Source organism: Poromitra crassiceps (genome assembly GCF_964638095.1).
Source record: "Poromitra crassiceps genome assembly, chromosome: 9".
NCBI classification, from domain to species: Eukaryota; Metazoa; Chordata; class Actinopteri; order Beryciformes; family Melamphaidae; genus Poromitra; species Poromitra crassiceps.
Genome location: NC_139630.1, coordinates 37,597,159 through 37,624,150, shown reverse-complemented (window position 1 = coordinate 37,624,150; position 26,992 = coordinate 37,597,159). Strand labels below are relative to the sequence as shown.

The 26,992-nt window shown below is 45.7% G+C and overlaps 1 protein-coding gene across 1 annotated transcript in view; it reads right to left on the bottom strand.

Moving 5' to 3' along the window:
* Positions 1 to 26,992, bottom strand: part of cdc42bpab (CDC42 binding protein kinase alpha (DMPK-like) b) — a gene marked incomplete at its 5' end in the record, with an annotated part of 116,929 nt that overhangs the window by 55,451 nt on the left and 34,486 nt on the right. Inside the window, 4 exons of the mRNA XM_083643465.1 lie at positions 1,948 to 2,096; positions 3,791 to 3,886; positions 7,529 to 7,612; positions 19,209 to 19,300. Of these exons, the coding sequence (XP_083499591.1) occupies positions 1,948 to 2,096; positions 3,791 to 3,886; positions 7,529 to 7,612; positions 19,209 to 19,300 (421 nt within the window). The remainder of the gene's footprint in view (positions 1 to 1,947; positions 2,097 to 3,790; positions 3,887 to 7,528; positions 7,613 to 19,208; positions 19,301 to 26,992) is intronic.

Sequence of the window (26,992 nt, the reverse complement as noted above, 5' to 3'; positions counted from 1 at the left end):
GTCATAAAAAAAATCTGTCATAAATGTTGCATGCACTTGACAATTTACGTAATAAAATATCACGATATTTGGCATTCGTGCGATACGATATATTGCCAGTTTGCCACACGAGATATCCCAATACTATGCTGTATGGGCTCGCCCCGCACCCCTGCCCCCATCCGTCTCTCGAGCTTCCTCTTCTCTGCCCTTCACCTCTGATTCCCTCCGTCTCTCACTCCTTCCCTCCCCTCAAATAGAACATTGCTGTTACGAGGCCCGCAGCAACGGCAACGCTGTCATTATGTTAACAGGCCGGTGTGACCACTTCCCATCTGACGGAGTGCACTTCCTGTGTGTCGGGGGGGGGGGGGGGGGTGCCGGCGCCAGTGATCCCGTGAGCCTCCGAGGGCAACTTTCATTGGCTGAAAGCATCTTTGGGTATCTGTGTCGGAGCGGAGAGTGGCTGCGGGCTGTCAACACTCTGCTTTTAGGTGGTTCATTTGTTTTTCGTTCATTAAATTGAGTGAGACTGACTGTGGTGTGTGTAATTGAGAACAGCCTTCGGTATCGTAAGACGGAGACTTTGAATGAAAAAGGGGAATGAACGGCTAATAGGAGAAATTAAGACAGATTTGGTTTTGTTTACATGGAAATCCATGTGTGCGCACACACACACACACACACACACACACACACACACACACACACACACACACCTGTGAATGTAATGTAGCTGGTAGTCTTTGCTCAATTTGTGACTGATAGAAATTCACTCCAGTGGCACACACTTCAAAAGAAAGTATACATTTTTTATGATGGTGATTATAAAGATTTATATGGATAATTTAGCAATTTTCTGCAAATTTAGAAATGTAGGGTGGCAGAGTAGGGTGGGCTGCCCCTGCCATCCTGCATTTGCCTATGCGGTCGCAGATATTGCGAATTTGCGTTAGTTTATAATACAGTGGGTATCAACGCTGTATAGTGCGTAACTTTTGTAGTACAGAACCATTGTCTCCCCCTTCTGGCAGTGAAGGAACGTGCGCTGCATTCATGTGGTGTTGGGTAAAGAGTTGCCAACAGCTTCCTTTGCTCTTTGATGTCACGCAAAACCTGGAAAAAACAGCTATCAACATGTTGTTTAAATGCTCTGAGCCATCAAATACAACACATCATCTTTGTAGCGTCCATGTTGTTTCTACATTACGATTTAAAAGCTCACAAACACAGGAGGAAGGACGACTTCCCAACTGGGGAAATGAGACAATCCGAGCAGCACGTGAATGCAGCATTTGTCATAGGCGACGCCGGCGTAGCCTACTCCGTCAGGGCTGTAAGAGAGTGGATAAATAGTTTTGAACGTCACACATCCCCCGCAAAATGACTCGTTTCCCTTCAGGATCTGATTCATTCGGTCCGATTTGGAAGGTCGAGAAGACCCGCACGACTGAATTATTCATCCCCATTCAAGTTAGCAGAAGGCTAACCGGAGATTAGCCAGCTAGGCTGGGCGCCGTGGGCGGAAGTCTCTGGCCAGTGTGGGAATGTCGCCGGACGACAGCAGATTGTAAAACTCTGGTCTAATGTGGAATACAGAAAGAGTTATGTGGCACTGATAGGCTGAATCAGCATTGTGGGAACGTGTTTGGCAAAGGCTTATAATATGTGTTATGTATAACAGATGTTTATTTACGTAAATGGTACGCAGTCCGGCTTTAATCACTTATATAAAAATGTATACCAACTTTTGAAAGAGTCTGTTTCCATTTCTATTCATTTAGCTGGAGTGGCTTCCCACAAAAATACACTGAGCATCCATCATCCGGCCGTATCCCTCAATCCGTCTCCCACCATAAAGACAATTCTGGAGGCAATGACAGCACAACTAAATCAATGATGAAGAGCGCGCGCGCGCACACACACACACACACACACACACACACACACACACACACAGCTCCTCACCTGTGGACGTAGTGCAGCTGGTGAACCGAGTCGATGGCCAGCACCATCTCAGCCAGGTAGAACCTGGCCATCTCCTCAGGCAGCCGGTCCTCAAACTTACTGAGCAGAGTCAGCAGGTCCCCGCCCACATAGTAGTCCATGACCAGGTACTAGAGAGACAGAGGGACCCACACAGGGAGGACATGTTAGAGCAAAACGGTGCTGACTGTGCTGCAGTACAAGGTCCACAGGGAAACTGAGAGGAAGAGAAATCATTAGTGAACATTATGAAAGTAACCGATTAAAAAGGGGAGTGTCTTAAAGAATGTGTTTTAAGGTCCGATTAATGTCCTCGGATAAGTAAAACACAAGAAAGATGAGGGGGAGGAGCGAGAGACAGTGGTATGTTCAGATTCCGAGAGACAAAGCTACAAAACAAACAGTAATGTTATTTTTTATTGTACAGCATGTGGAATAACAACAACAAGCGTTTCATAGAAGTTGTCCTTGCGGTACCTTCAGGAAAGAGGGATGGAAAATAATAATGAATGATAATGACTTTGTCATAATTGTGATTGGTTGAAGCTTCAAAGCATCATTGGTGTGTGAAAAAACTTGTCAGCTCAACTTTGTTGCCTGGCACAGGCACACCCATCACGCAGTGCTGTGGCATAGATGTGTGTACCTCCAAACCCCAACTCCCATTGAAAATGACTTAATCGAGGTAACATTAATGCTTATAATCTAAATGTACTGTTAGACTCAAGACAATTGAGGCAATTTGTTCTGAGGGAGAGAAAGTGAGAGTTCTTGGCTTCAAAATAGAAAACACTGAACTGGATCCACAGTACAAAGAAAAAGTCCCAATTAAAATAGAAAACATATCTCGGAGGCAAAAAATATCACATTCACCTAGACTTGTTAAAATGGCAATTTATAATACAGAGCAGAACAAATTAAAATGCAACACATTTTAGAAAAAACACTATACTGTGAAACAATTTGCAAACGAGACGTCAGATTTCACAAATACATCAAAAATTATATATTTGCAGATGGCGCTCGTATTTCTTTGACTGTGCCAAATATCAGCCCTCCTTTGCGCCTCACCTTCCTCCTCCACTTCTCCTCTCCCTTCTTTCTCACAGTATAATTGCTGCGGGAGGCATTCAGGCAGACAGCCTAAATGCCTCTTCTTAACTTTTGAGGGTTTTCCTAAAAATAGCTGGCTGGACGGGCCGTGGGGTGCATCTATAAAGCCCGGGGAGTGTCCAGGCTAAAGCATTTGTTGTGAGAATGTGGGAAATGGAATGAGAGGCACCCATGGCATGTGAACTCAGGGTCAGGGAGAGAGGAGACTGTCCAGTCAGTTCGAGACTGATGGCCCCAGTAGCCAATCAAAGTGAGGGAGAGTGCGGCTCCCAACCAATCAGTTAGCTCCAACGTCATTCCCTTTGGTCATTTACGTCGATGTTTTTTTGGCCTTGTTCATTTCTATTGCTCAATTTCATACTATTCTAAGACTTCTTGTACTTTGCAGTAAGGAATGAAGCCTGTGGCAAGCCATCGTCTGGAGGCGGTATTGTGTTAGAGCTGGCTGGTGAGAATGGTGGCAGGTGGAGCTGCCTACTAACAAACAGCAAAAGACTGTGGTTTACTGTGCAGCAACCAGGTGTCAATGTGTGGGAGCATGAATGTGAAGCAGGGCGGCGCTGAAGAGGAATCTGTCTGCTCCGTCAACGTTCCCTGCATAAAGAAACCTTTAAAGAAGTACCTGGTGAATTTTCAGACGTGTCAGCCAGCCACTGGGATTGGTGGACAAAACACCTTCCCACACAGACACACACACACAGAGGCCTCTTACCAGGAAGTTGTCATCCTGGAAGGCGTAGTGCAGAGTGGTGATCCACTGACTGTTCCCGTTTACCAACACGTCCCGCTCCTCTCGAAAACACGCCGTCTGAAGAGGGGAGGAAGCACACGTCACCGTTACCGACATTTACAACATATCACGCATGCTGGCTAAAGAGGGGAGGAAGCACATGTCACCGTTACCAACATTTACAACATATCACGCATGCTGGCAATATGTGCCTAAACAAAAAGATGACAGTTTGGACTAGGGGTGGGCGGCAATATGGCAAAAATATCATATCGTGATTTTTTTTTTAGGCAGGATCACGATCCACGATCTTATCAAGATTCTTTTGACTTTGAAGGCGGCTAATTATTATTATTCTTTCACTCCAGCATGCTACGTTAAGTGTGTGTGTGTGTGTGTTGTCCTCCATGCTGCTCGCACTTTGCCAAGTGAAAAGGGGGAGGGGAGGAAAACTTTGGAGGCATCTTTCAGACATAGAAATGCAACTGATAGAATGTGCACTGCATGTAGCACGATACTAACGATCTGTCTGGAAAGGCAGATCGCTGAGACATTCTAATCGTTAACGATCTAATATGGTCATATCGCCCACCCCTATTTTGGACATTCCCATTTTAAGTGGTAGGCATGTACATTATACAATTCACAGATGGTTTTGGCCATGTTACTTCATAAGAAAATCCTTTTTGAAAAGGTATTCTGGCACAACTTCACCCACTGACAAAGGTCATGGAATGGGCAGGTAACATTACAAAAGAATGAATTCCAGCAACACTTGCAGTGCTGAGAACAAATATGTATTAGTAAAACAAACTTGTTTTGGCCTGTGGTATTTCGCCCTGTGGCCAACGCGTTTCGGCTCGTGGGAGAAGAATTCAGAAAGCTTCAGAAAGTAAGTTATTTTAATGCCTAGCAGAATCCTGGGCCTCCAAGTCCAATTGAATGTGAGTTTCTTACATTTCATTCCATCTCAAATTGAACAGAATTTAGGTGATAGAAAGTAAATCACGTTGAAAAAGCTGAATCCTGTGTATTTGCAACTGATGTTGCAATCACAATATTCAGCCAGAAAAACACTGGGAAGATGATTTTCTTGTCAGTATCATCATGGAACCCTAACACCCACATTCTGTGATGCATATACTTGTGTGATACTCTATTGCAGGGGGTCTTAAAGTGGGGTCCGGGCCGGTACCCCCAGGGGTCCTTGAGGGTGTTCCAGGGGGTCCCCAGCAATTTCTTTCACTCTACTTTCATCCGTAAGTAACACTGACAGAATGCATGACTATTTTGGTCATGGGTTTCATACAATTTCCGTAATAACACATCTGAGAGCAAAAATATGATCAGATGGGGACCCTGGGACAAAAAGCCTTATCAAATGGGGGTCCGTGGTTTAATTTGTGTCAGTTTAGCTGACCAAAGGAGAACTTCTCCTTCCACAGGGAGGTCAGAGTGTCTTTCTCAAGGACACATTAGTCGGGTGAATCCCTGCTGTCACTGAGGTTTAAACCCATACCCACCACCAGTCTCCCTGCTATAAAGCTTATTCTGGAACCTCTTGGATACTCAATAATTAAAAAATAAATAAAAATAAAAATCAGGGTAACACTTTATTTGGATAGTCCACCTACAGAGAGTCTACAGTAGCTGTAACATTTCAACAGCTCCATGTGACAATTGATGAACACGCCGACATATTACACGAGGTGCAGTACCTACATATTACACTAGGTGCAGGTGTGTGGAATGGGAAGCAAACCAAATCTGTTGATTGAATCTCAACTGCTAAAACATCTACAGACAAAGCAAAACAGTTGAATTGTTGAATGTAAACTAATGTCAACTAATAAGTTGTTGAACTGTTAGAAAGACTCAGTAGCCTCTCTGTAGGCGGACTACCCAAATAAAGTGTTACCAAAATCAGCACATCCAAAAATGATGATGAATGTAATCTTGCATTGACAAACACAGAAGCTCCACTGAATGTCAATATAAAAAACATCCTCAACGCCTTGATGTTCTCCTCTCTACAGGGTACACCATCTACAGTCCATTTGTTATACTACATCATTTCCCATGTCAGGACACACACACACACACACACACACACACACACACAGGGGGCCAGTTTTCCCCCGTGAGGTATGAGGCATGAAGATGGGAGACCCTGGGGACCAATGGGAATGACTGTCAGGAAGAGGTCAATGAGAAAAACATGCGTCAGCAGCACTGTACATGCATGTCGACCAATGGCCGATTCGAGGAAGAATTAACGAGGGTTTGCATGTCCCTTGACAGCGCGCACACGGGGCGGGGACGACGACTCACCAATAGGACTGGGTATCGAACTTCCATACTCTTATGGCACCGACCAAATTACGTTGGTACTACTGAGTATCGATTCACATGCCACATTTCGATACCTGAGAGCTCATCTAGCTTTTTCTGAGTTGTCTTGAATGCAGCATACTTATGAGCCAGAGATTACATCACCCCTGCAGTTTATCAACACAGCGAGTGAAATGGTGGCCCACAAGCGGTCAAAGTGTGGTTAAACTTTTCAAAACTTGACGCAGACGTCAAGACGGTCGCTCTGCAATATTTGTGATGCAAAAATGCAAAGCTGGCAACATGTCTAACCTGAGGAAACACCCGGTCAGACACAAAATATTTCTGAAAGCTCAAGAGTGTAACGTATTTGATAGTCTGAAAGCCAAGTAGTCCACAGCAGCCGCAGCTAATGTTAGCAACTAATGTTAGTAACTAATGTTAGCAGCAGCCTGTAGCCAGCCCAGCACTGAAGAAGTCGAGCCCTCCATACCATGGATGACATCAACAACTTCATCGACATGTTCAGGCAATTAATTCGCTAGTTGGATAAATTGTTGTTGGAGATAACTGCACTTTTTTCATTGTGTTGGCTGATGTTAGCTTAGCATTTTTTAGCGTTATGCTCGTGAGTCGTGTTGTTTACACCTTGCTTGCCCCACTCTTTCCAGCCGCCCCCGTGTAACGATGAGAAACGCAGAGATTACACTCTTCACCCTGGAGCAGAAGACGTTGGTACTCCACCAGAGAGTCAGTGAGTGCCACACAGGGCAGTGACCATGTTCATTGTTAACCTCGCTGCTACAACTCCTAGTTCTTGGGATGGGAGAGGGAGGTAGGCAGGGGGTTTATTTTGTGTGGTGTGTAAAAAATAAAAAATAAAAATTACAATTGAAGTTACATTTTTGTTATTACAGAGAGTGTAAAGTACTGAAAAAAGTATCATTCAGGAACCGGTATCGAAGTCAAGGTACCGGTACCGGTATCAACATTTTTGAACAATACCCAGCCCCAATCACCAATCATTATTAGCGACCAATATTTTTTATAGAAATGTTGAAGAAAAACAACCATTTACCCTCTTGCTGTAATCTCTTTTAGATTTCAAAATTTTTCATACACATTTTCTAACAAAAACATTTTTTCACAGAAAAGATTACTATTATTATTATTTGTAGTAGCAGGATGTAGTAGTATCAGTTGTAGTAGTAGTAGTACTAGTAGTATCTTAACATCTTTCTATGTGGGTGAAATGGCATTTTGCCTTTTATCTTTGGAGGAATTCCCCAATAGAGCTGCGTCATTTTTAGGCTGGTGGCACTGGCCCAACATCTGACACCAGTACCAGTACTGGTGCTCCCCTGGTAAAGGCTGAGTAAAACTGCTCACCTCGGCTCGCTTCAACATCTCCCACTTGTTGAGAATCTTCATAGCAAACACCTTGTCTGCGTTCTTCACCTTCACCACCGCAACCTGCAGACAAGGGAGAAAGAAGTGGAGATGTTAAAACAGTTTTAAAACATCTGTAACCCAGCACAGCCAATACAAATACAAGGAGCATGTTTAAAAACACAGCACATTAGCACAGATTGCATTATTTCTCATCTTATCGCTGAGACAATGAGATGGACTGCACAATTAATCATGTATAATCATATATACATTACAATTGCACAAGTAATAATCACAATCATTTAGAATGACCAGTGTAGCCAGGTGTTGATATAAGATTGCAAAAGCACAGTATAAGAATTGGGATACCTAAAAAAAACAGCTTGCAAACTAGGATTATAATTTTAGCCATAATTGGCCCTAGTTAAAACCATCAATGTTTTAAGAAGTTGAGGTATTGTTGTGGCACATAGTGAATTAAAGAACAAGAGAAATATCATCCAAACTCGTAAAAACCACCCCATTATCTGTCCATCCATTATCCATGTTTCTTTTGAAGGCAATCAATGATCTGAATATGTCCCATGTGGACAGATGATCTGAATATGTCCCATGTGGACAGATGATCTGAATACGTCCCATGTGGACAGATGATCTGAATACGTCCCATGTGAACAGATGGGGAGAGAGGAGCACAGGAGGCTGGTAAGGAAGAAACAGGGAGGAGTAGAATGAAAGGATCAAGGTGGAAGAAATCAGGAATGAGGGGAGATCTTAAGGGTGAGAGTAATTTGGAATGTAGGAGAGAGGGAGAGAGAGTTGGGGAAAAGAGAGGAGTGGAAGAAGAAATATTCACTCAATCCAAATGTCTGTCCTTCGTATTAGCGGACTGAGCCCTCGCAGACTTCAGTCATACGTACATAAGGCTATAAATAAGACGCTGATAGACAGACCTAATAATAAAATGCATTCTGCTGTGTCATGATGTGGTTGAATATTATTTCTGGCCTACATGATTCAGTAATGTTGTACGGTAATTGTTTTACACATTCATAAGTTATTTTTGTTTGTTTTTTTGTTCGGCAAGTGGAAAAAGTACAATGTCATGTCTGTATTGCAATGAATTGTGGGTAATTAAATTCATGAAGTCTGGATCCCAAGCAGACTCTCTGGAAGTCTGCAGAAAGTCCGCTTGCTGCCCCTTGTGGCCTGGATGAATTGTAGATTTGGACAGCCCTCAGCACTCGCAGATTTCCCGGGAATGTGCCCACAAAGTGCGCGAGTCTGCAAGTGCGTGGAAGTCGGGACATTTGGATTGGGCCAAAGGAGAAGAACGGGAGTTAGAGGAGGGAGGGAAGAAAGTGTAGTAGACGTGAGGTAGAAGAGGGAAGGAGGACAGAGAGGGAGGGATAGTAAAGTAAGACCACGGAGGAGAGGAAGGGGAAACCGGGGACAGGAAGTGACCCTGGACACTGAGGTGTTGACCTCAGAGGCCGATAGACGCTCACCACCTGGATCCTCTTACACCCACACTCTCTATCTCTCTCTCACACACACACACACACACACACACACACACACACACACACACACAGTGACAGACAGGGCTGGGACACTTAAATTTGATTGATGCTTCCTAGCAAAGTCTGAGGTCAGAAGAAAAACAGAAAAACACCCCCGTTCTAATAAGTGTGTCTAATGAGTTGAAAATGGGAACAAATCAAGTGTGAATGGACACGGACAGGTTTGTACAGATGTGAACAGTAGGTGAGAGGTGACCAGTCACTCAAAACTTCTTGTGTTCACTGGGAGGAATGCCAACAAGTCACAAAAAAGGTTTATGCATTTCGCAATAGCACTAAAGCAACTTATCAAAAAGCCCCTAAAAAAAACTCTGCTAAAATTGTTTCTGCTCCAAGATGGACCATTTCTTGATTCTGGAGTATTAATTGACCCTTACTGGTAGACTATACAAACACACGCGCACTCTTAACACAGATATGCAAAGTCACAAACACACACACACTCTTAACACAGATATGCACAGTCACAAACACACACACACACACACACACTCTTAACACATATGCACAGTCACAAACACACACGCCAGACTGCCATCTTCCCCTGTGCTGATAATGGCCGAGCATTACCATGACACATCTCCACAACGGAGGCTTTGGTTTTAGCCAAAAAAGGAGTTGCACTGTGGTAAACCGTGGCTGCCTACTAAGCACATGTTCATGTAGCACTGTTTTTAGCCCGATTCTCTTTTCTTTATTTGTATTTTTGGAGCTTGAATTGAATCCCCGATGGAGAAATTCATGTTTTACTTCATGTCAAAGCTTAGGGTCAATAAATGAAGAGCGCCTCTGAAACAGGTAGAGATTCTGCGTCTTGCTCAAGGGCACTGTAGCAGGGCGAATGCTGGTTTGCCACTGGAGAATTGACCGTGGGTTGTCATGTTGAAGGATGGTTTCCTTAATCCCTAATATGCCACCATGCTGCCATCTGTGAGTCTACTGATGTGGCCGTGTCTGCACCTAGCTCTGATGTGTCTGTGTGTCTGTACCTAGCTCTGATGTGTCTGTGTCTGTACCTAGCTCTGATGTGCCTGTGTCTGCACCTAGCTCTGATGTGCCTGTGTCTGCACCTAGCTCTGATGTGTCTGTGTGTCTGTACCTAGCTCTGATGTGTCTGTGTGTCTGCACCTAGCTCTGATGTGTCTGTGTCTGTCTGCACCTAGCTCTGATGTGTCTGTGTCTGTCTGCACCTAGCTCTGATGTGTCTGTGTCTGTCTGCACCTAGCTCTGATGTGTCTGTGTGTCTGCACCTAGCTCTGATGTGTCTGTGTCTGTCTGCACCTAGCTCTGATGTGTCTGTGTCTGTCTGCACCTAGCTCTGATGTGCCTGAGTCTGCACCTAGCTCTGATGTGCCTGTGTCTGTACCTAGCTCTGATGTGTCTGTGTCTGTACCTAGCTCTGATGTGTCTGTACCTAGCTCTGATGTGCCTGTCTCTGTACCTAGCTCTGATGTGTCTGTGTGTCTGCACCTAGCTCTGATGTGTCTGTACCTAGCTCTGTGTCTGTGTGTCTGCACCTAGCTCTGATGTGTCTGTGTGTCTGCACCTAGCTCTGATGTGTCTGTGTCTGCACCTAGCTCTGATGTGTCTGTGTCTGCACCTAGCTCTGATGTGTCTGTGTGTCTGCACCTAGCTCTGATGTGTCTGTGTGTCTGCACCTAGCTCTGATGTGCCTGTGTCTGCACCTAGCTCTGTGTCTGTGTGTCTGCACCTAGCTCTGATGTGTCTGTGTGTCTGCACCTAGCTCTGATGTGTCTGTGTCTGCACCTAGCTCTGATGTGTCTGTGTCTGCACCTAGCTCTGATGTGTCTGTGTCTGCACCTAGCTCTGATGTGTCTGTGTCTGCACCTAGCTCTGATGTGTCTGTGTCTGCACCTAGCTCTGATGTGTCTGTGTCTGCACCTAGCTCTGATGTGTCTGTGTCTGCACGTAGCTCTGATGTGTCTGTGTCTGCACCTAGCTCTGATGTGTCTGTGTCTGCACCTAGCTCTGATGTGCCTGTGTCTGTACCTAGCTCTGATGTGCCTGTGTCTGCACCTAGCTCTGATGTGCCTGTGTCTGCACCTAGCTCTGATGCGTCTGTGTCTGTACCTAGCTCTGATGTGCCTGTGTCTGCTGCACCTAGCTCTGATGTGCCTGTGTCTGCACCTAGCTCTGATGTGCCTGTGTCTGCACCTAGCTCTGATGTGCCTGTGTCTGCACCTAGCTCTGATGTGCCTGTGTCTGTACCTAGCTCTGATGTGTCTGTGTCTGCACCTAGCTCTGATGTGTCTGTGTCTGCTGCACCTAGCTCTGATGTGTCTGTGTCTGCACCTAGCTCTGATGTGTCTGTGTCTGCACCTAGCTCTGATGTACCTGTGTCTGTACCTAGCTCTGATGTGCCTGTGTCTGCACCTAGCTCTGATGTGCCTGTGTCTGTACCTAGCTCTGATGTGCCTGTGTCTGTACCTAGCTCTGATGTGCCTGTGTCTGCACCTAGCTCTGATGTGCCTGTGCCTGTACCTAGCTCTGATGTGTCTGTACCTAGCTCTGATGTGCCTGTGTCTGCACCTAGCTCTGATGTGTCTGTGTCTGCACCTAGCTCTGATGTGTCTGTGTCTGTACCTAGCTCTGATGTGCCTGTGTCTGCACCTAGCTCTGATGTGTCTGTGTCTGCACCTAGCTCTGATGTGCCTGTGTCTGCACCTAGCTCTGATGTGCCTGTGTCTGCACCTAGCTCTGATGTGCCTGTGTCTGTACCTAGCTCTGATGTGTCTGTGTCTGCACCTAGCTCTGATGTGTCTGTGTCTGCTGCACCTAGCTCTGATGTGTCTGTGTCTGCACCTAGCTCTGATGTGTCTGTGTCTGCACCTAGCTCTGATGTACCTGTGTCTGTACCTAGCTCTGATGTGCCTGTGTCTGCACCTAGCTCTGATGTGCCTGTGTCTGTACCTAGCTCTGATGTGCCTGTGTCTGTACCTAGCTCTGATGTGCCTGTGTCTGCACCTAGCTCTGATGTGCCTGTGCCTGTACCTAGCTCTGATGTGTCTGTGTCTGCACCTAGCTCTGATGTGCCTGTGTCTGCACCTAGCTCTGATGTGTCTGTGTCTGCACCTAGCTCTGATGTGCCTGTGTCTGCACCTAGCTCTGATGTGTCTGTACCTAGCTCTGATGTGCATGTGTCTGCACCTAGCTCTGATGTGTCTGTGTCTGCACCTAGCTCTGATGTGCCTGTGTCTGCACCTAGCTCTGATGTGCCTGTGTCTGCTGCACCTAGCTCTGATGTGTCTGTGTCTGCACCTAGCTCTGATGTGTCTGTGTCTGCACCTAGCTCTGATGTGCCTGTGTCTGCTGCACCTAGCTCTGATGTGTCTGTGTCTGCACCTAGCTCTGATGTGCCTGTGTCTGCTGCACCTAGCTCTGATGTGCCTGTGTCTGCTGCACCTAGCTCTGATGTGTCTGTGTCTGCACCTAGCTCTGATGTGCCTGTGTCTGCACCTAGCTCTGATGTGTCTGTGTCTGCACCTAGCTCTGATGTGCCTGTGTCTGCTGCACCTAGCTCTGATGTGCCTGTGTCTGCACCTAGCTCTGATGTGCCTGTGTCTGCTGCACCTAGCTCTGATGTGTCTGTGTCTGCACCTAGCTCTGATGTGTCTGTGTCTGCACCTAGCTCTGATGTGCCTGTGTCTGCTGCACCTAGCTCTGATGTGTCTGTGTCTGCACCTAGCTCTGATGTGCCTGTGTCTGCTGCACCTAGCTCTGATGTGCCTGTGTCTGCTGCACCTAGCTCTGATGTGCCTGTGTCTGCTGCACCTAGCTCTGATGTGTCTGTGTCTGCACCTAGCTCTGATGTGCCTGTGTCTGCTGCACCTAGCTCTGATGTGCCTGTGTCTGCTGCACCTAGCTCTGATGTGTCTGTGTCTGTCTGCACCTAGCTCTGATGTGCCTGTGTCTGCTGCACCTAGCTCTGATGTGCCTGTGTCTGCTGCACCTAGCTCTGATGTGCCTGTGTCTGCACCTAGCTCTGATGTGTCTGTGTCTGCACCTAACTCTGATGTGCCTGTGTCTGCTGCACCTAGCTCTGATGTGCCTGTGTCTGCTGCACCTAGCTCTGATGTGTCTGTGTCTGCACCTAGCTCTGATGTGCCTGTGTCTGCTGCACCTAGCTCTGATGTGCCTGTGTCTGCACCTAGCTCTGATGTGCCTGTGTCTGTCTGCACCTAGCTCTGACAAACAGAGCAAGTGGCAAGGCAGGAATATTGTTTGATGTTGCTGGAAAGGTAGAAGATAGATAGAGAAACTGAGAAAGAGAAAGATAGTTGCCTCGCTAGTTGGCAGGATATATACTGTATGCTACACTAGGCCAGTTTTCAGCTATTCTTTTTCTCAAAAGAACCAGTTCCAGTTCATGGTAAAGTGGAATAAAAGCTTTTGAGTTATTGTTGCTTCATACCGCTCCCTAGTATCAGAGGAACTGATGAGCAGGAATGACTGGAGCTACAACCCACTGCGTCTTGGATCGAAAGTTTACCGAAAAGATGCCACTTGAGCTTGTATTTCTCCATCACGGCGAGAAGACAAGACGGAGAAACAAAGAGGAAAGAGACAGAAAGATAAGAGACTGTAGATAGATAGAAATGGGTTTCTTCTCTCCTGGCTTGGTCCTCTGGCCGGGGGAAAACTCAAACCCACCAATGTGTTTCTCACAATTCCACTCTCATAGATGATTAACACGAGCAGGCAATTAGATGTGTTTAGCATAGACACAAATGCACATACACACACTTGATTGCGCGCAGAAATATGCATAAACACGGATTTAAAAGAAATGCGTAAAGAAAACATAAAACGCACAAGAATGCAGATATTAGTAAGTAGTAGCCGCACACACACACACACACACACACACACACGGGGACGAGCAGTGAAACAAACACAGGCGGCCATGCTGATGCTATAGAGTCTGCAGTCTATTAAATGAGTTGGGGAATGCCGCTAATGCAATACAATGATAACATTCCTGCAGTGTTTGGATTTCCCCTAGTGATCCCTCAGCGGAGGAGAGGAGGAACGGAGGAGGAGAGGACAGGGAGGAGCACACTGTTCTTGGCAGAGGCCTTGGTGTTTTTGTCCTTTTTCTCCATCTCTCCTTTCTTCTCCATTCTTCCTCTCCTCCTCGTGTTCTCGCGCTCTCTAGCCTGGCGTCTACAAAACGACGCGAGCCACATTCAAGACCGTCGTCTTTTGGCCAGACAAACTCATTTTTTTGTTGATGCGTTTCACGCTTTGCTGACAGTGGCGATGATTTATTTGTGAGCTGGGAGTTTCAAATGTGTCATCTACAGATTTGTTTTTTTTATCATTTGGGAGCACGCCATGAAACAACACACTTTATTTGTCCCTCGGCCACAGTGGTTAATCTCATTTCTGAAGGAACTTTCTGAATAACAAAGGCAGAGTGAAAACACACTAGCTAACTGCCACTGCCAGTAGTTAGCAGAATTCACACACGCCAAGGCCATATTTACAAGAATTTGCCTGGTAGTTAATGTTTTGAAATACATTATTTTTTTACCCATTTGTTGTGGTTTTTTGTGTGCAACTGGTAAGCAATATCATAATGTATAACACAGCTCCCAGTTACCATGATGAGTGCACCATTGTTTTTTGCAGTGTAACCCCAGTTGGAAGCCTGGTAGTCACGCAGGCAGCAGGCCAGTGGACAAAGCTCCACTCACCAGGAGATCTCCACAACGTCACGCACCCACACCATTTCTCTCCCTGCTGCTGACAATGGGAGGATGAATTCAAAACATCCTGCTCTCAAGCTCTCTCTCCTCCCTTTGATTCTCTCAAGATTGTCTTCTGTGTTCCTGCGTCTGTCTAGGTCTGTTTCTCTCTCCAGCTCAGTCTTTCTCGCTGTCTCTGGCCATCTGTCTCTCTGTTCATCTCCCTGTTCCTTTCTTTATCTCAGTTCGATGCTCATTTGTTATCAAAATCTTCCATAAATTACTACATACAATCTCAGCCCTTTCAAATGTTTATGAGCTCTTCCCGAAATAAAATGTTTTCTCTCTTCTTCTTCTTTTTAGTCGGTCTGATATTTGGTCAGCTGGCCACCATCACTGTCATCCGAGTGACTGTAAAATAAGACTCCATAACTTTATGATGCCATCGGCCATAACAAAAAACTGGCAGCTGGTTAGCTGCACCTCATAAATGCCTAAATCTATTGTATTATTACGGTAGCATCCAAGTTAGCGTTACGCGGCCTGCACCCAGTACATTTCCTACATCAGGTGAATAAAGATTGGAGCCGTGTGGTAATAATGATGCCTCTCGAGCTAAGCTAATTTATTTTGGTTATATATAAAAGCCATAATAGGACAGCTGGCCTGCTGGAAGGACCCTGGAATGTTACCACAAGGTAGCAACTATTGTGGGTCACACCACACGGCTGCACACACTAACCCAAAACACACACAAACATACACACTAGGGATGGGCATCGAATTTCGAATTTTCGAATAATCGTTGTTATTATCAAGGTCGACTTTTATTATTGAAATTCGAAATTCGAAAAAAAAAAAAAAAAAAAAAAAAAGATTTTTTTTTTTTTTTGAGTGAAATGTTGCATTGTCTCCCCTGATTCTAAGAAATCGCTTGGTTTGAGCAAGTAGAACAATTTTTATAAGCATTTTAAGCAAGGTTTATGGAAAAATGAATGGCGGATGAAATCCCATGAAGAGGGAGAGGGGGTGACTTTGGCACCCCTTTGGCACTCAGACCTGAGCCTACTAAATATTTAATGAACCACTCATGATTGTCAAAACTGTTTTTTATTTTCGAAAATGTCAATGTCATGTAACATGTTCTTTACTTCAGTGGTGCAATGCTTGTTGGAGCTAAAAATCCACAGCAGAAGCTTTTTATATTAATTAATAAAGCCGTAGACTTAGAATCAGGGGAGACAATGCAACATTTCACTCAAAAAAAAAAAAAAAAAAAAAAAAAAAAAAAAATTAGGTACATTTTTATTTTTATTTTCGAATTTCAAATTAAATTCGAATTTGGCCAGCGAATTTCGAATAGTGTTTTTGCTAGAAATGCCCATCCCTAATACACACACGCGCACACACACATGACTCAGACACACAGGCACATACCAAAGGTCCCTGCAGTGGCTGGAGTCAGAACATTAGTATTTAGTGCTGGTAACTGTCTCACTCTCCATCTGTCAGTCTGTCTCTTTCACTCGTTCTTGTTACACACAGATCCCGCAGTATTCCCAAAGGCTCGCCATGAAGCCGGCTTTGGCTTTTTACACAGAACCAAACAGCAGCGGGCCGACAACACAACAGTGTATACGTGCTTTTAGCTAGCATGCCGGGGTTCTGGAAGCAAAAGAGGCGAGAGGGGCGAGACGTGCAACACAACAGCGTTGCCGTGACGTATTTACGTGACGTATTTACTCGGTGATAACCTTAATTTCCAGATTTTGCCCCCAAAGTATTACTTTTTAGACGGATGTATTAAAACGCTTTTGCCGTTTGCCGTCTAGTGACGTATTTACTCCAGGTGATCACGTTAATGAGGGCAAAGTTTCCAGATTTTGACCCCCCCCCCCCCACACACACACACACACACTTAAATCGCAAAAATCGCAGATGTGGGCTGACATTACTGTCTTTGAGAGGCTGTAGCGTGCTCAGTTTTAAAGCTAGCGTGAAGATACTGGTACACTATCATATGACATCCATTGTACCAACTAATATGTCATGCTAGCTTGTCGGCAATGGGGCTAAATAATGCTCCAAATTTAGTCTAAACTTTGGCAAGGGAAATTTGGCAAGGCTTCAACTAATGGTAAATGGTAAATGGCCTGCATTTATATAGCGCTTTTATCCAAAGCGCTTTACAATCAGTAGATAGTCTACATTCACCCATTCATACACCGATGGCGGCAGGCTGCCACGCAGGGTGCCTACACACCATTGGGAGCAAGGAGGGTTAAGTGTCTTGCCCAAGGACACAGCGACAGCAGCTGGGAGGGAGCGGGGATCGAACCGCCAACCCTTGCGTCATTGGCCGACCCGCTCTACCTCCTGAGCTAAAGCCGCCCCAAGCCTTCAACCTCAGAGCTGGTAGACTTCTCCTTAGTCTTCCTGTCATTTTGTCCTGTCATTTTTTATGAATGAAGCTTCCCAACACACCCCTGTCCCGTCTTGACGCTTTACCATTTACTGTATTCTGTGCCGTTACTACCTCCGTTGGCGGCTTAAAGGCAGAACAAAATGATCCACATTCCGTATTCGTACTTTTTACACATGACGGAGAGGCAGAATAAAGCCACAACATTCCCGCCTTGAATAGGCACTGCAGTGTAAAAAGAGGCTTCTGTCTCTCACTCACTCACTCACTCACTCACTATCTGTCCTTTATTTTTCTTGCAGTACACAGCTGTGAAAAAACAGACTAGAGGCTGGATAACCTAATGTAGGCATAATTATGCTGTATTACATGCCTCTTCTGATCTTTACCAAGATGATCCAGAAATAACTGCATGATGACATAGGGATATGCAAAAGCTTGTCAGAGATTCCCACACATGCGACATGCTAGAGGGCACTGCATTGTGGCTCATCCAGTCTGGCATGAAATAAAATCTCAGAAGAAACTTAGATGAAGCCAGAGGGGGCCTGGAATATTGGGCAAGGTTTCAGGACCTCCTCTGTGTGTGTGTGTGTGTGTGTGTGTGTGTGTGTGTGTGTGTGTGTGTGTGTGTGCTCGTACGTGCGTGCATGTGGTCTCCTGCCACATCACATAACGTAACACACACCTGCAGTATATGTCCCATAGCCTCCGTGTCCAGCAGAACCCGTGTAGCTTCAAAGAGTGAACTCTTCACAAATGGAGATGGATTCCAAAATTGACCAGCCCATATTTTAGCAGCCACCTTGATGCTTTGGAAGATAAGCCAACTTCCAAAAGAGGACTGGCTACCTGCCAACGTGATAACTAGAGTAGACAAATCTACAAGCCTAGTGTTTAGCAGCATCTGGCTGGTGGAGATGGTTCATTTCCACAATTCTGTTTACAATGCATTTTGAAAATAAATAAATAAGAAAATAAGAAAATGGTCAAATTGGAGAAACAAGATTTTTGCAGGACGCTGGCATTATATTATGTAAGAGTCTTGGCTAAGCACTGCACTACCGGTACCGCCAACATTCCCCAACTTTGACATCGCACCTGAAACCCAGTGACAACTGTAGTTCAGCCTCCCTACAGGCAGAGACACATACTACATTACATTACATTACATTACATTACATTACGTCATTTGGCAGACGCTTTTATCCAAAGCGACTTACAATAACACATTTTTTGTCAGCAATAGAGCACTCAACTATGGAGCACAGTCTATGACAACTACAACTTCTGAAGGAACAGTGGTACAAGTTTAGGTTAGTGGTACAAGGTTGGTTAGTCTTTTTTTTTTTTTTTTTAAGAAAGAGAGAGAACGAAGTTAGATCAAGAAGGGCCCAGATGGAGCCTGAAAAGGTGTGTCTTTAGTCTTTTCCGAAAGATCGGCAGTGATTCAGCTGTCCTGACCGAAGACATACTAAGACAAACACACAGGCACACACGAAGACAAACACAGCTGATGGTTCACTGGCACTTTGATTCATTTGATATTTGTGCGTTAAGTGTGAAAGAGGGGCGAAGAAGTCTTGCTCAAGCTGCAAGTAGGGTCATGCTCATGTAGCAGAGTAATAGTGCACACTGCCCTACTGGAATGTAACACGCTAATTTCACTATCAAACGCACTAAACTAGCCTTTATAGCTTAGATAAGTTAGTTTTCAGTACAGAAGAGAATGGCCTTTTCCTGGTAGGCAACACGACTAGCTAAAATCCATACATTGAAGATGATGCATCTATTACCAGATGCTCCAAACTAAAAGCCTATGGCACCTGTTTCTTGAGCAAAAGGAGAAGAAGGGGAGGAACTGCAGGTTCCTCACATTTACTCTGCTGGATTGTTGCAAGTGTTGTTCTGGCACTGTAATGCAAGTGGTCTATTGAAAGTATAAAAAGCAGAAAGTATTTTACCTCTCCAAAGGCTCCTCGTCCAATCACTTTAAGGATTTCAAAGTCCTCCTTGTGCAGGCGCATCTGCTTCACCTTGGCAGTAAAGGGTTTGGCTGCAAAGAGAAAGAAGACAGAATTAGGCTGAATCCCAATCCAACAGGGACGCGCTCTGCAAAGACCATAGACATTTTCAAACTGCTAGAACTTCTAGGCCTGAAACAGATACATTACTCATTTGCAACAGTTTCGATACCATCAGTGCTTTCTTTTAATGAAAAATCACAGATTTTTCCCTCCCTATCATTGGTGGATATATGTTGCTTCAACAAGCTAAACGTGTTCTGATGGCTAGAGCAGTGTGTGTGCGTGTGTGTGTGTGTATATATTTCCTCCATGAAATAAACATGCAGGGTGTATGTAAGGAGGATTGACTGACTGGAACACAGTCACACTAATGTTGTTTAATTGAATGTCCTGTTAAAGTGGATGAAAGGTTACGTAGAGAATTACCGTAACTATAGCCTAAACATTACTGTGCCAGAACAACCTGACACATGTGTGTGTAGTGAAAGGTGGATGAGAGAGAGGGCTGCGTGCGTGTGTGCGCGACAGAGACAGATCTCGGTGGTGTAAAGTTCCCTCTCATAATATCAGCTTTGGGCTCCGTGTCGTGACGTACATCCATTTCACGAATTTCAAAGTTTGTGCAATTTAACCATGCTTTAATTTGAATTAAGCGTGTGCTTTATGCTAATTGATCAGATCAACAATTCAGCAGAAGATAGCAGGTAGGTCCATTGGACTTGCAGACACAAATTGTGCTTGCGCCATGTGGGACAAGCCATTTTCCCGATAGTTCATACTGTAAGAGGCTGGCGTGCTGTTCAAAACGGGCGTTATCAAAGTGTGAGTGAGCAGCTAGCTCTTTATAGCACGCAGCGCAGCGCTACACCGGACACAGAGAGGCCCCAATGATAAAGATGCCTATTGTTACCCGTGTGGTGAGGGTTCCTGGTGGAAAAAGGACTTGGGAGGGATCTGCAAAAGGGTCGGGCAGCGTTCTCTCACAAAGCTACACAAGAGATTCCATCTATGGCCGACAAAGTCAGCATTTCCCTCATTTGTGGGGAGCTATTCAACCACTTCCTGGTTTACATGATCCCAGCATGCCTAGGACAACCTGGATTGGTTCAAGTTCATCGAGGTCGGCCTATTGGTTACACTGATACGCTGACTATGAGGGAAAATATGCCGAAAAGTGGAATCCATGCCAAAATCACTTGTGATTTTAAAAAGATTTTGCTGACTCGCAACACTAACAGGATTTGCCTTGTTTAGAATGATTTGCATATATATATTTATAATACATATTTATAATACATAAATACAGATGCTGAGATAATGATATGTGCGTTATTATCCGTAGCCACTAAAGAAGCCATATCCCTCTCCTTTACAAACATCTGTTTTCTTCTTGGCTGCTGCACACTGTGTGTGTGTGTGTGTGTGTGTGTGTGTGTGTGTGTGTGTGTGTGTGTGTGTGTGTGTGTGTGTGTGTGTGTGTGTGTGTGTGGGAACTGACCACCAGCCAATAGCTGGCACCCTGGGCCTTTCTGCAATCCCTCATCGGACCACTCATCATGCTCAAACCGTTTGGTTGCCATGACTTCACAGAACCTCCACTGTTCAGGAGGAGGACATTCTCCCACTGTGAAAAAGGGAAATGCCTGCTGAAATAAAACAAACAGGCCACTGAGAGCTCAACAACCTCTCTCTCTCTCTCTCTCTCAACAACCTCTCTCTCTCTCTCTCTCTCTGGCTCACCCAGTCTCCCTCGCCCGCCCTCGCCCTGCTGCTGACAGCTGGCCTGGCCATGCCGCGACCGGACCGGGTGGGGGGGGCACAGGGAATACAAGGGGCAGTGCAGCTGCAGTGTGCCATGCTCTGGCACACAACTAGAGGTTATACACACACACACACACACACACACACACGGCTCAGTAGGATGGAGGCTGCTACACCTGACGTGGGAAAAGCATGCTTAGGGATTTCATTTTACTTCCTGTCATTTTCCCTCCTGCAATCACAAGAGAGTGAGAAGAGCAGAAGCTTAGAATGTACTTGAAAGTGGCAGAACCTCAACCTCCCCTGCTGATGTAAGTAGGCAGGCCAGCAGCAGGTCATTGACCAGGCCGGCAACAGTACAACTCTGACTGCAACACGCCCACTTGTGTTTTACCATGACGAAACGACTGAATCAGTCTTTCTCAAAATGCTTACTCGTGCGTTCTTGTGTCTTCACTGAATATTGACGTCTGAGGCGCCATTTAGTGACGGTGATTATGATAATATACAAGGGATGTATACCGTGTTCTTCAAAAACAAGCCCATATAACTGTGCGCTACATGTGCGTAGGTTAGGTTTCAATTACGGTAAAATTCTGAATGTATCAAAAAGAGAGCAACAACACACACAGTTCACACACTGAGGTTTATAATGCAAAGGTAAAAATTGGTGCTGAAAAACAGATTTTTGTGACAACTTGTTTCTGTTTTTCTGCCACTTCAGTGATCAGTATATTAAAACAATCAGATTTTTGTCAAAAGCTTCGGTGTGGACATTCTTCTTTTTCCTAACAGTGTACAAGTGTCATTACCACATCATCATCACTAATGGCTGGAAAGTCTTAAACCCCTTATTATCCACATTTTCCTATGAGCGAGCATATATCTTTGGAATCTACTGCATTAACTGCACATCTAGGCCTAGGGCCTAACCAGAGATTGTGTGGGTTATCTGAGGACAGCCATAACAAATAAATGCTAGCTACTGTAGCCATCAGCCACTGAAGCTAACTCGGCACTGTACTCTCATCTCAAAAAGTTGGCTGCATGAATGCAGCACTCTGCACACAACCAGGCGATCTAATTACACCCCCCTCCCCCTCCCTTGTCAAAACAGGCAGTAAGCCACTGTTCTTCCTAATGGTTGACAATACCCAATGCAATATAGACTATCTAGATGTTACCACCAACACCTTGACCAATGCAGTAACTTCCCATTTAGAGGTCCTCCTAAAACCGTTCAATAGTCAACGACAAAAGCAAAGAGCAGTGCTGCTGCCGGTTGGGAGGACAAGACAGCGGCATCAGATCTCAATCATTTACACCACGTTGTTCCTCCTTTGTTTCTGGTCGTATTGAGCCAAACTGATGGGACAAAGAGAGGCTTGGTTATTGATAGCTAGCTGTGAGCCAAACCAGCTTAGCCTTCATCTCTAGCCTGTTTGCCTGGCTGATGCGGAGCAGGAAGGGGCGGCAGGGCAGGCAGGGCAGGCTAGGCGGTGGGGGAATGGAGTCAGGCTAGCTGAGGGGGGAGAAGAACATCCACTGATTAGTAGCTGCACGCTGACTCAGGAGCTCGGCTAAACCAGCCACATGAGAAATGTCTTTCATCTCTGAGCCTGGAGCCCACAGGCCCTGTCCACAACAAAGTACACATACACACCAACATACACACACATACAAATATGTGTGTGCCCTCTCACACACACACACACACACACACACACACAAAGAACTCGCTCCCTACATTGACATGTGAACACATAATTGGTGGCTGTCTAGCTAGCTCTAGCCTTGGTAAGAAACACCACAACAGATTATATCAATTGCTTTTCTGCAGAGGAAAAAGTGCTGGCCGCCCCTCCAACAGCAGGTGGCTTATTGAAGCACACGGCAGCTATTAACATGTTGCTTTGGCCTGCCATTTAGGCGTGGAATTCAATGGTGCGCTTGCTTGCTTGCGTGTGCGTATGTGTGTGTTTTGGAAATAGCGGGCCAATATTTCCCTGTTTAAATAAAGGTATGATGATGATGATTTCAACATGCAGGGTCACCATGACTCAAACGAGAACTGTCTACACTTGCTAAGCTCACCATTTAGCTAGGGATCAACGTCTGTGCTCTTTTCCTATGGCCGAGTTGGATTCATAGTGACGCTGCAGCCTCTTTTTTTTTTTTTTAGAAAAGGAAAAAAGAAAATACCACACAGTTTTGTCATACATCTGAACTCACAAGCAAAATATACAGTAGGCCTAAACATAGCAACGGTTGCTATGACGAGGTGTGGTAGGAGCCCTTGGCAACGCTTTGAAAGGTGCATTATCCAAGCATCGGCGTGACTGGGGCCCTTTGTATTCAGAGGGTTTTGCAACGTGTAGGGCTGGAGGAGATTGGAACAAGATGACATGTCCGTCACTTTCAACATATTGAGTGCTTTGCGGGGTAGACATCTGCACACATAAGCAACACATTGAGCAGGCACACACACACACACAAGAAGACACACAAATACACACACTCACAGGCTGCTATAGACACGCTGCCTATGCAAAACACACACACATACACACACACACACACACACACACTTTCACTACGAGGCCTTAGGATGCAGTGAAACTGGAAAAACATGAGTGACGCCAGCTAATCCACACAGCCAGACTGGTTTGGCCCAAAATGCCGAGCGGTTATCAGGCCCATCTCGCTCCATACCAAGGAGAGAAGTCAGCGCCGTTTTTGTGTGAAAGCGGGTAACTACAGGCAAGTGTGTTCACTTAGCAGCCGGCCCACAAATGATATGCTCAATACAAGCAAGCCTCACACTGGGTCTTTTCCATGCTGCGTTTTGAGTGTGTGTGTGTGTGTGTGTGTGTGTGTGTGTGTGTGTGTGTGTGTGTGTGTGTGCTAAGAGTGTAAGAAGTTTTATGTTTGTTGTTACATATGCACGGTTTGCATGTGTGTCTTTGCGTTCGTGTCGTGTGTGTGTGTGTGTGTGTGTGTGTGTGTGTGTGTGTGTGTGTGTGTGTGTGTGTGTGTGCGTGTCAGTGCCCATGCATGTGTGTGTTGGCTATGTGTGAGTAATGCATCCCTAAGCGTCTACACATTGTGCCAGTGTATATTGACTTTTCCCTCACTACTTGGAGAACGTACAGCAGAGCGGGAATCGGGGAGGGGGAGTGCTACACGGAGAATCTGAGTAGGAGAGACGATCAAGGTGGACAGAAAGGAAGAGAGAAAGAAGCTAACGTAGGAGACAGAGACTGACAGAAATGAGAGGACAGAAGGAGACACAGGAAGAGAGAGAGAGAGAGAGACGTCATTGATAGAAATGAGCCAGAATGACAGTAAGAGAAAGATAGAAGAGGGGACAAGAGTGGGACATGGAGAGCCAGAGAGAGAGACAGCGTTAGAAAAAGAAATGGAACAGAGAATAAAGGAGAAAATAAAGTTGCGGTCGTGACTGAGCGAAAGTGAGACTGGGGTAGAGGGAGTGAGTGAGAGTGAGAGCGAGAGTGAGAGAGTGAAAACACATCTCTGGGCCTCAGTCAGCAGCACTGTGCTAGCTGGTTACAGTAAGTGTCCAACCCTTACATCCGTACAGCGTTCCAACCCCGGCCCCGACTCCACAGTGGGATGGAGGAGGGACATCTGGAAGCCATAACAGGGATTATTTACAACCGCAGTGAGGTAACGACACAAAAATGCCGCTCGCAGGAGAGACAGGGGGGGAGATGGGGGGTGAGAGAGAGAGATGGGGGAGAGAGACAGCGAGAGAGAGAGAGAGAGAGAGATGGGGGAGAGAGACAGCGAGAGAGAGAGAGAGAGAGAGATGGGGCAGAGAGACAGCGAGAGAGAGAGAGAGAGAGAGCAAGCAGGGCTTCCCAGATCCCAACAAGAAGAACGGGAGAGGGAGGGAGGGAGGGAGGGAGGGAGGGAGGGAGAGACCTGGGAATGGCCTTTCCTTCCCTCTGACCGTGACGGGCCCGCTCGAGGGGGCGGAGTTATCACACCTCGTACGCAGGCCAGGGAGTTTTCCTCGACTGTGTAAACCTTTGCCGAGGAAATACTGTGTGTGTCATAAAAAAGGAGCAAACGATAGGCCTGACTGACCAAAGACCATGGCATTCAAGCAAGACGGCCCAACTTCAACCGACTGCCGGTCATTTTGTCACGTGGGTTTTGCCCATGGTTTTCCATGGACACGCCCACTTAGGAGACTTTTGGCAGGTCTGAGTCAATGGTTGACCACGCCCATTTAGGAGACTTGCTGCTACGATTTGTTAGAATTGGCAGCGCCTGCAGTGACCCATCTATAGTAATGTAATATCTATGGCCTGACTGATGATAGCCTATGATTGTGCCAATGTGATTTAGGCTGCTTTCTCACTGGGAACGATTGCTTTCGTTCCGTTCTGTTCCGCACCCGGGAACGATTGCCCCCCCCCCTCCTCCCCTCTCCCCCCGCTGGTCAGCTTTCACATTACAACATTTCTTCCGTGCTCGGAAACGGAACAGAGGGCATTTGCGTCATCTACTATGACTGGAGTTGATCCTTGCCCGTGTGTTGTCTATGTGGTTCGGAACAGTTGGCTTTCACACTCGCAAGTGTTCCGTGCCCAGGGACGCCAAAGCGCTCCCCAGACCACCTTTTCAAGTGGATCCTGTCACGGTTCCCTGTTGCGCACCCCGGGCGCGGAACGCAACGCAACGCAACGTTAACACTCATCGAATGTTCCGAAACTGGGGTCAATTTGGGGACAAGTGTGCTCGGGAACGGTACCTGGGCGCCAGTGTGAAAGCACCGTAAGAGCCAGCCATGATTAGAGGCCAGATGGCTTTCTTCTTCTCTCTTTTCTTAAGTATGTCTCATGGTCATCAATGGATACTTCTGAGGGTTGGTGGGAGACTGTTGTGTGTGAATACAGCTGGAAAACTCTGGGTGGGAAAAGTGAATCAGCTCCACTAGCAAGTAGCAGAAGACTGGGATGGTACTGGGCTGCCTGCTAGCAGGTGTGAATGTGTGTCACTGAGTCTGAGTGTGTGTGAGTTTGACTATAAAGTCGAGCATTGCTGAGGAAACAAAGTGCATGTGGTCAATCAATCACTCTTGAATGAATTCTGGTAATAATAAAAAAAGGCAAGGCAATTGTGTCTGTCTTTAGGAATCTTGTGATCACAAGACTTTTTCTTCTTCTTTTGTTGCAAATTGAACCTATAAAAGTTGTAACAGCTTGTAATTTCCCAGTGCGGTCAAATGGTCATCGGCGTATGCATCATAAAAAAACACATTCTGGGCTTTAATCAATGTCTGTTACAGATGCCTTTCCAAATCAAAACGGCTACGTCAGTGACATTTCAGTGCCACCATGTCAGCAGAAAACCCCAGAGTCAACTCACGCTGGGCCCACCAGTTCCTGTAAGAGGTTTCTCCTCCAGCAAAATCTGTTTTAGAGTTCTTCCACTGAAATTAGCCATGTCCCATCATTCCCAAAGCTTCCCGACAGAAAGTCCACTAAGCTGCTAAGCTTATACAGTTTCACAAAGATGTGGGCCAAAACTGCTTAGCAGTCAAATGAAGAATTATTTATTTATTTATGTATTATTTTTAGAAAAGTTAAAGACTGTCCCAGACCTCACGCTGATACTTTGATAGATACAAGGCTTTGGTCTCAGGAATTAAAAAGCCGCCTCATTTCAAAAGTACTTCCTGGTTAAATAAAGATAAATAGGACTAACTGAAGGCTGAATAAATAGCATGCCAAGGTCATCAAAGGAGAAGTAAGGCTGTGTGATTGTAATAACCTAGTCCTTAAAAGGGAAAGTGACTCAGCACCGGGGGCACTTCTTCAAAAACATGGCCCTTTTAGCAATTCAATTGCAAGTAGCTTAAAAACATCCAGTAAATTACCCAAATTACAGATGGAAATTGAACCAGGCCCCTTCATGTCACAGCCAGAGGC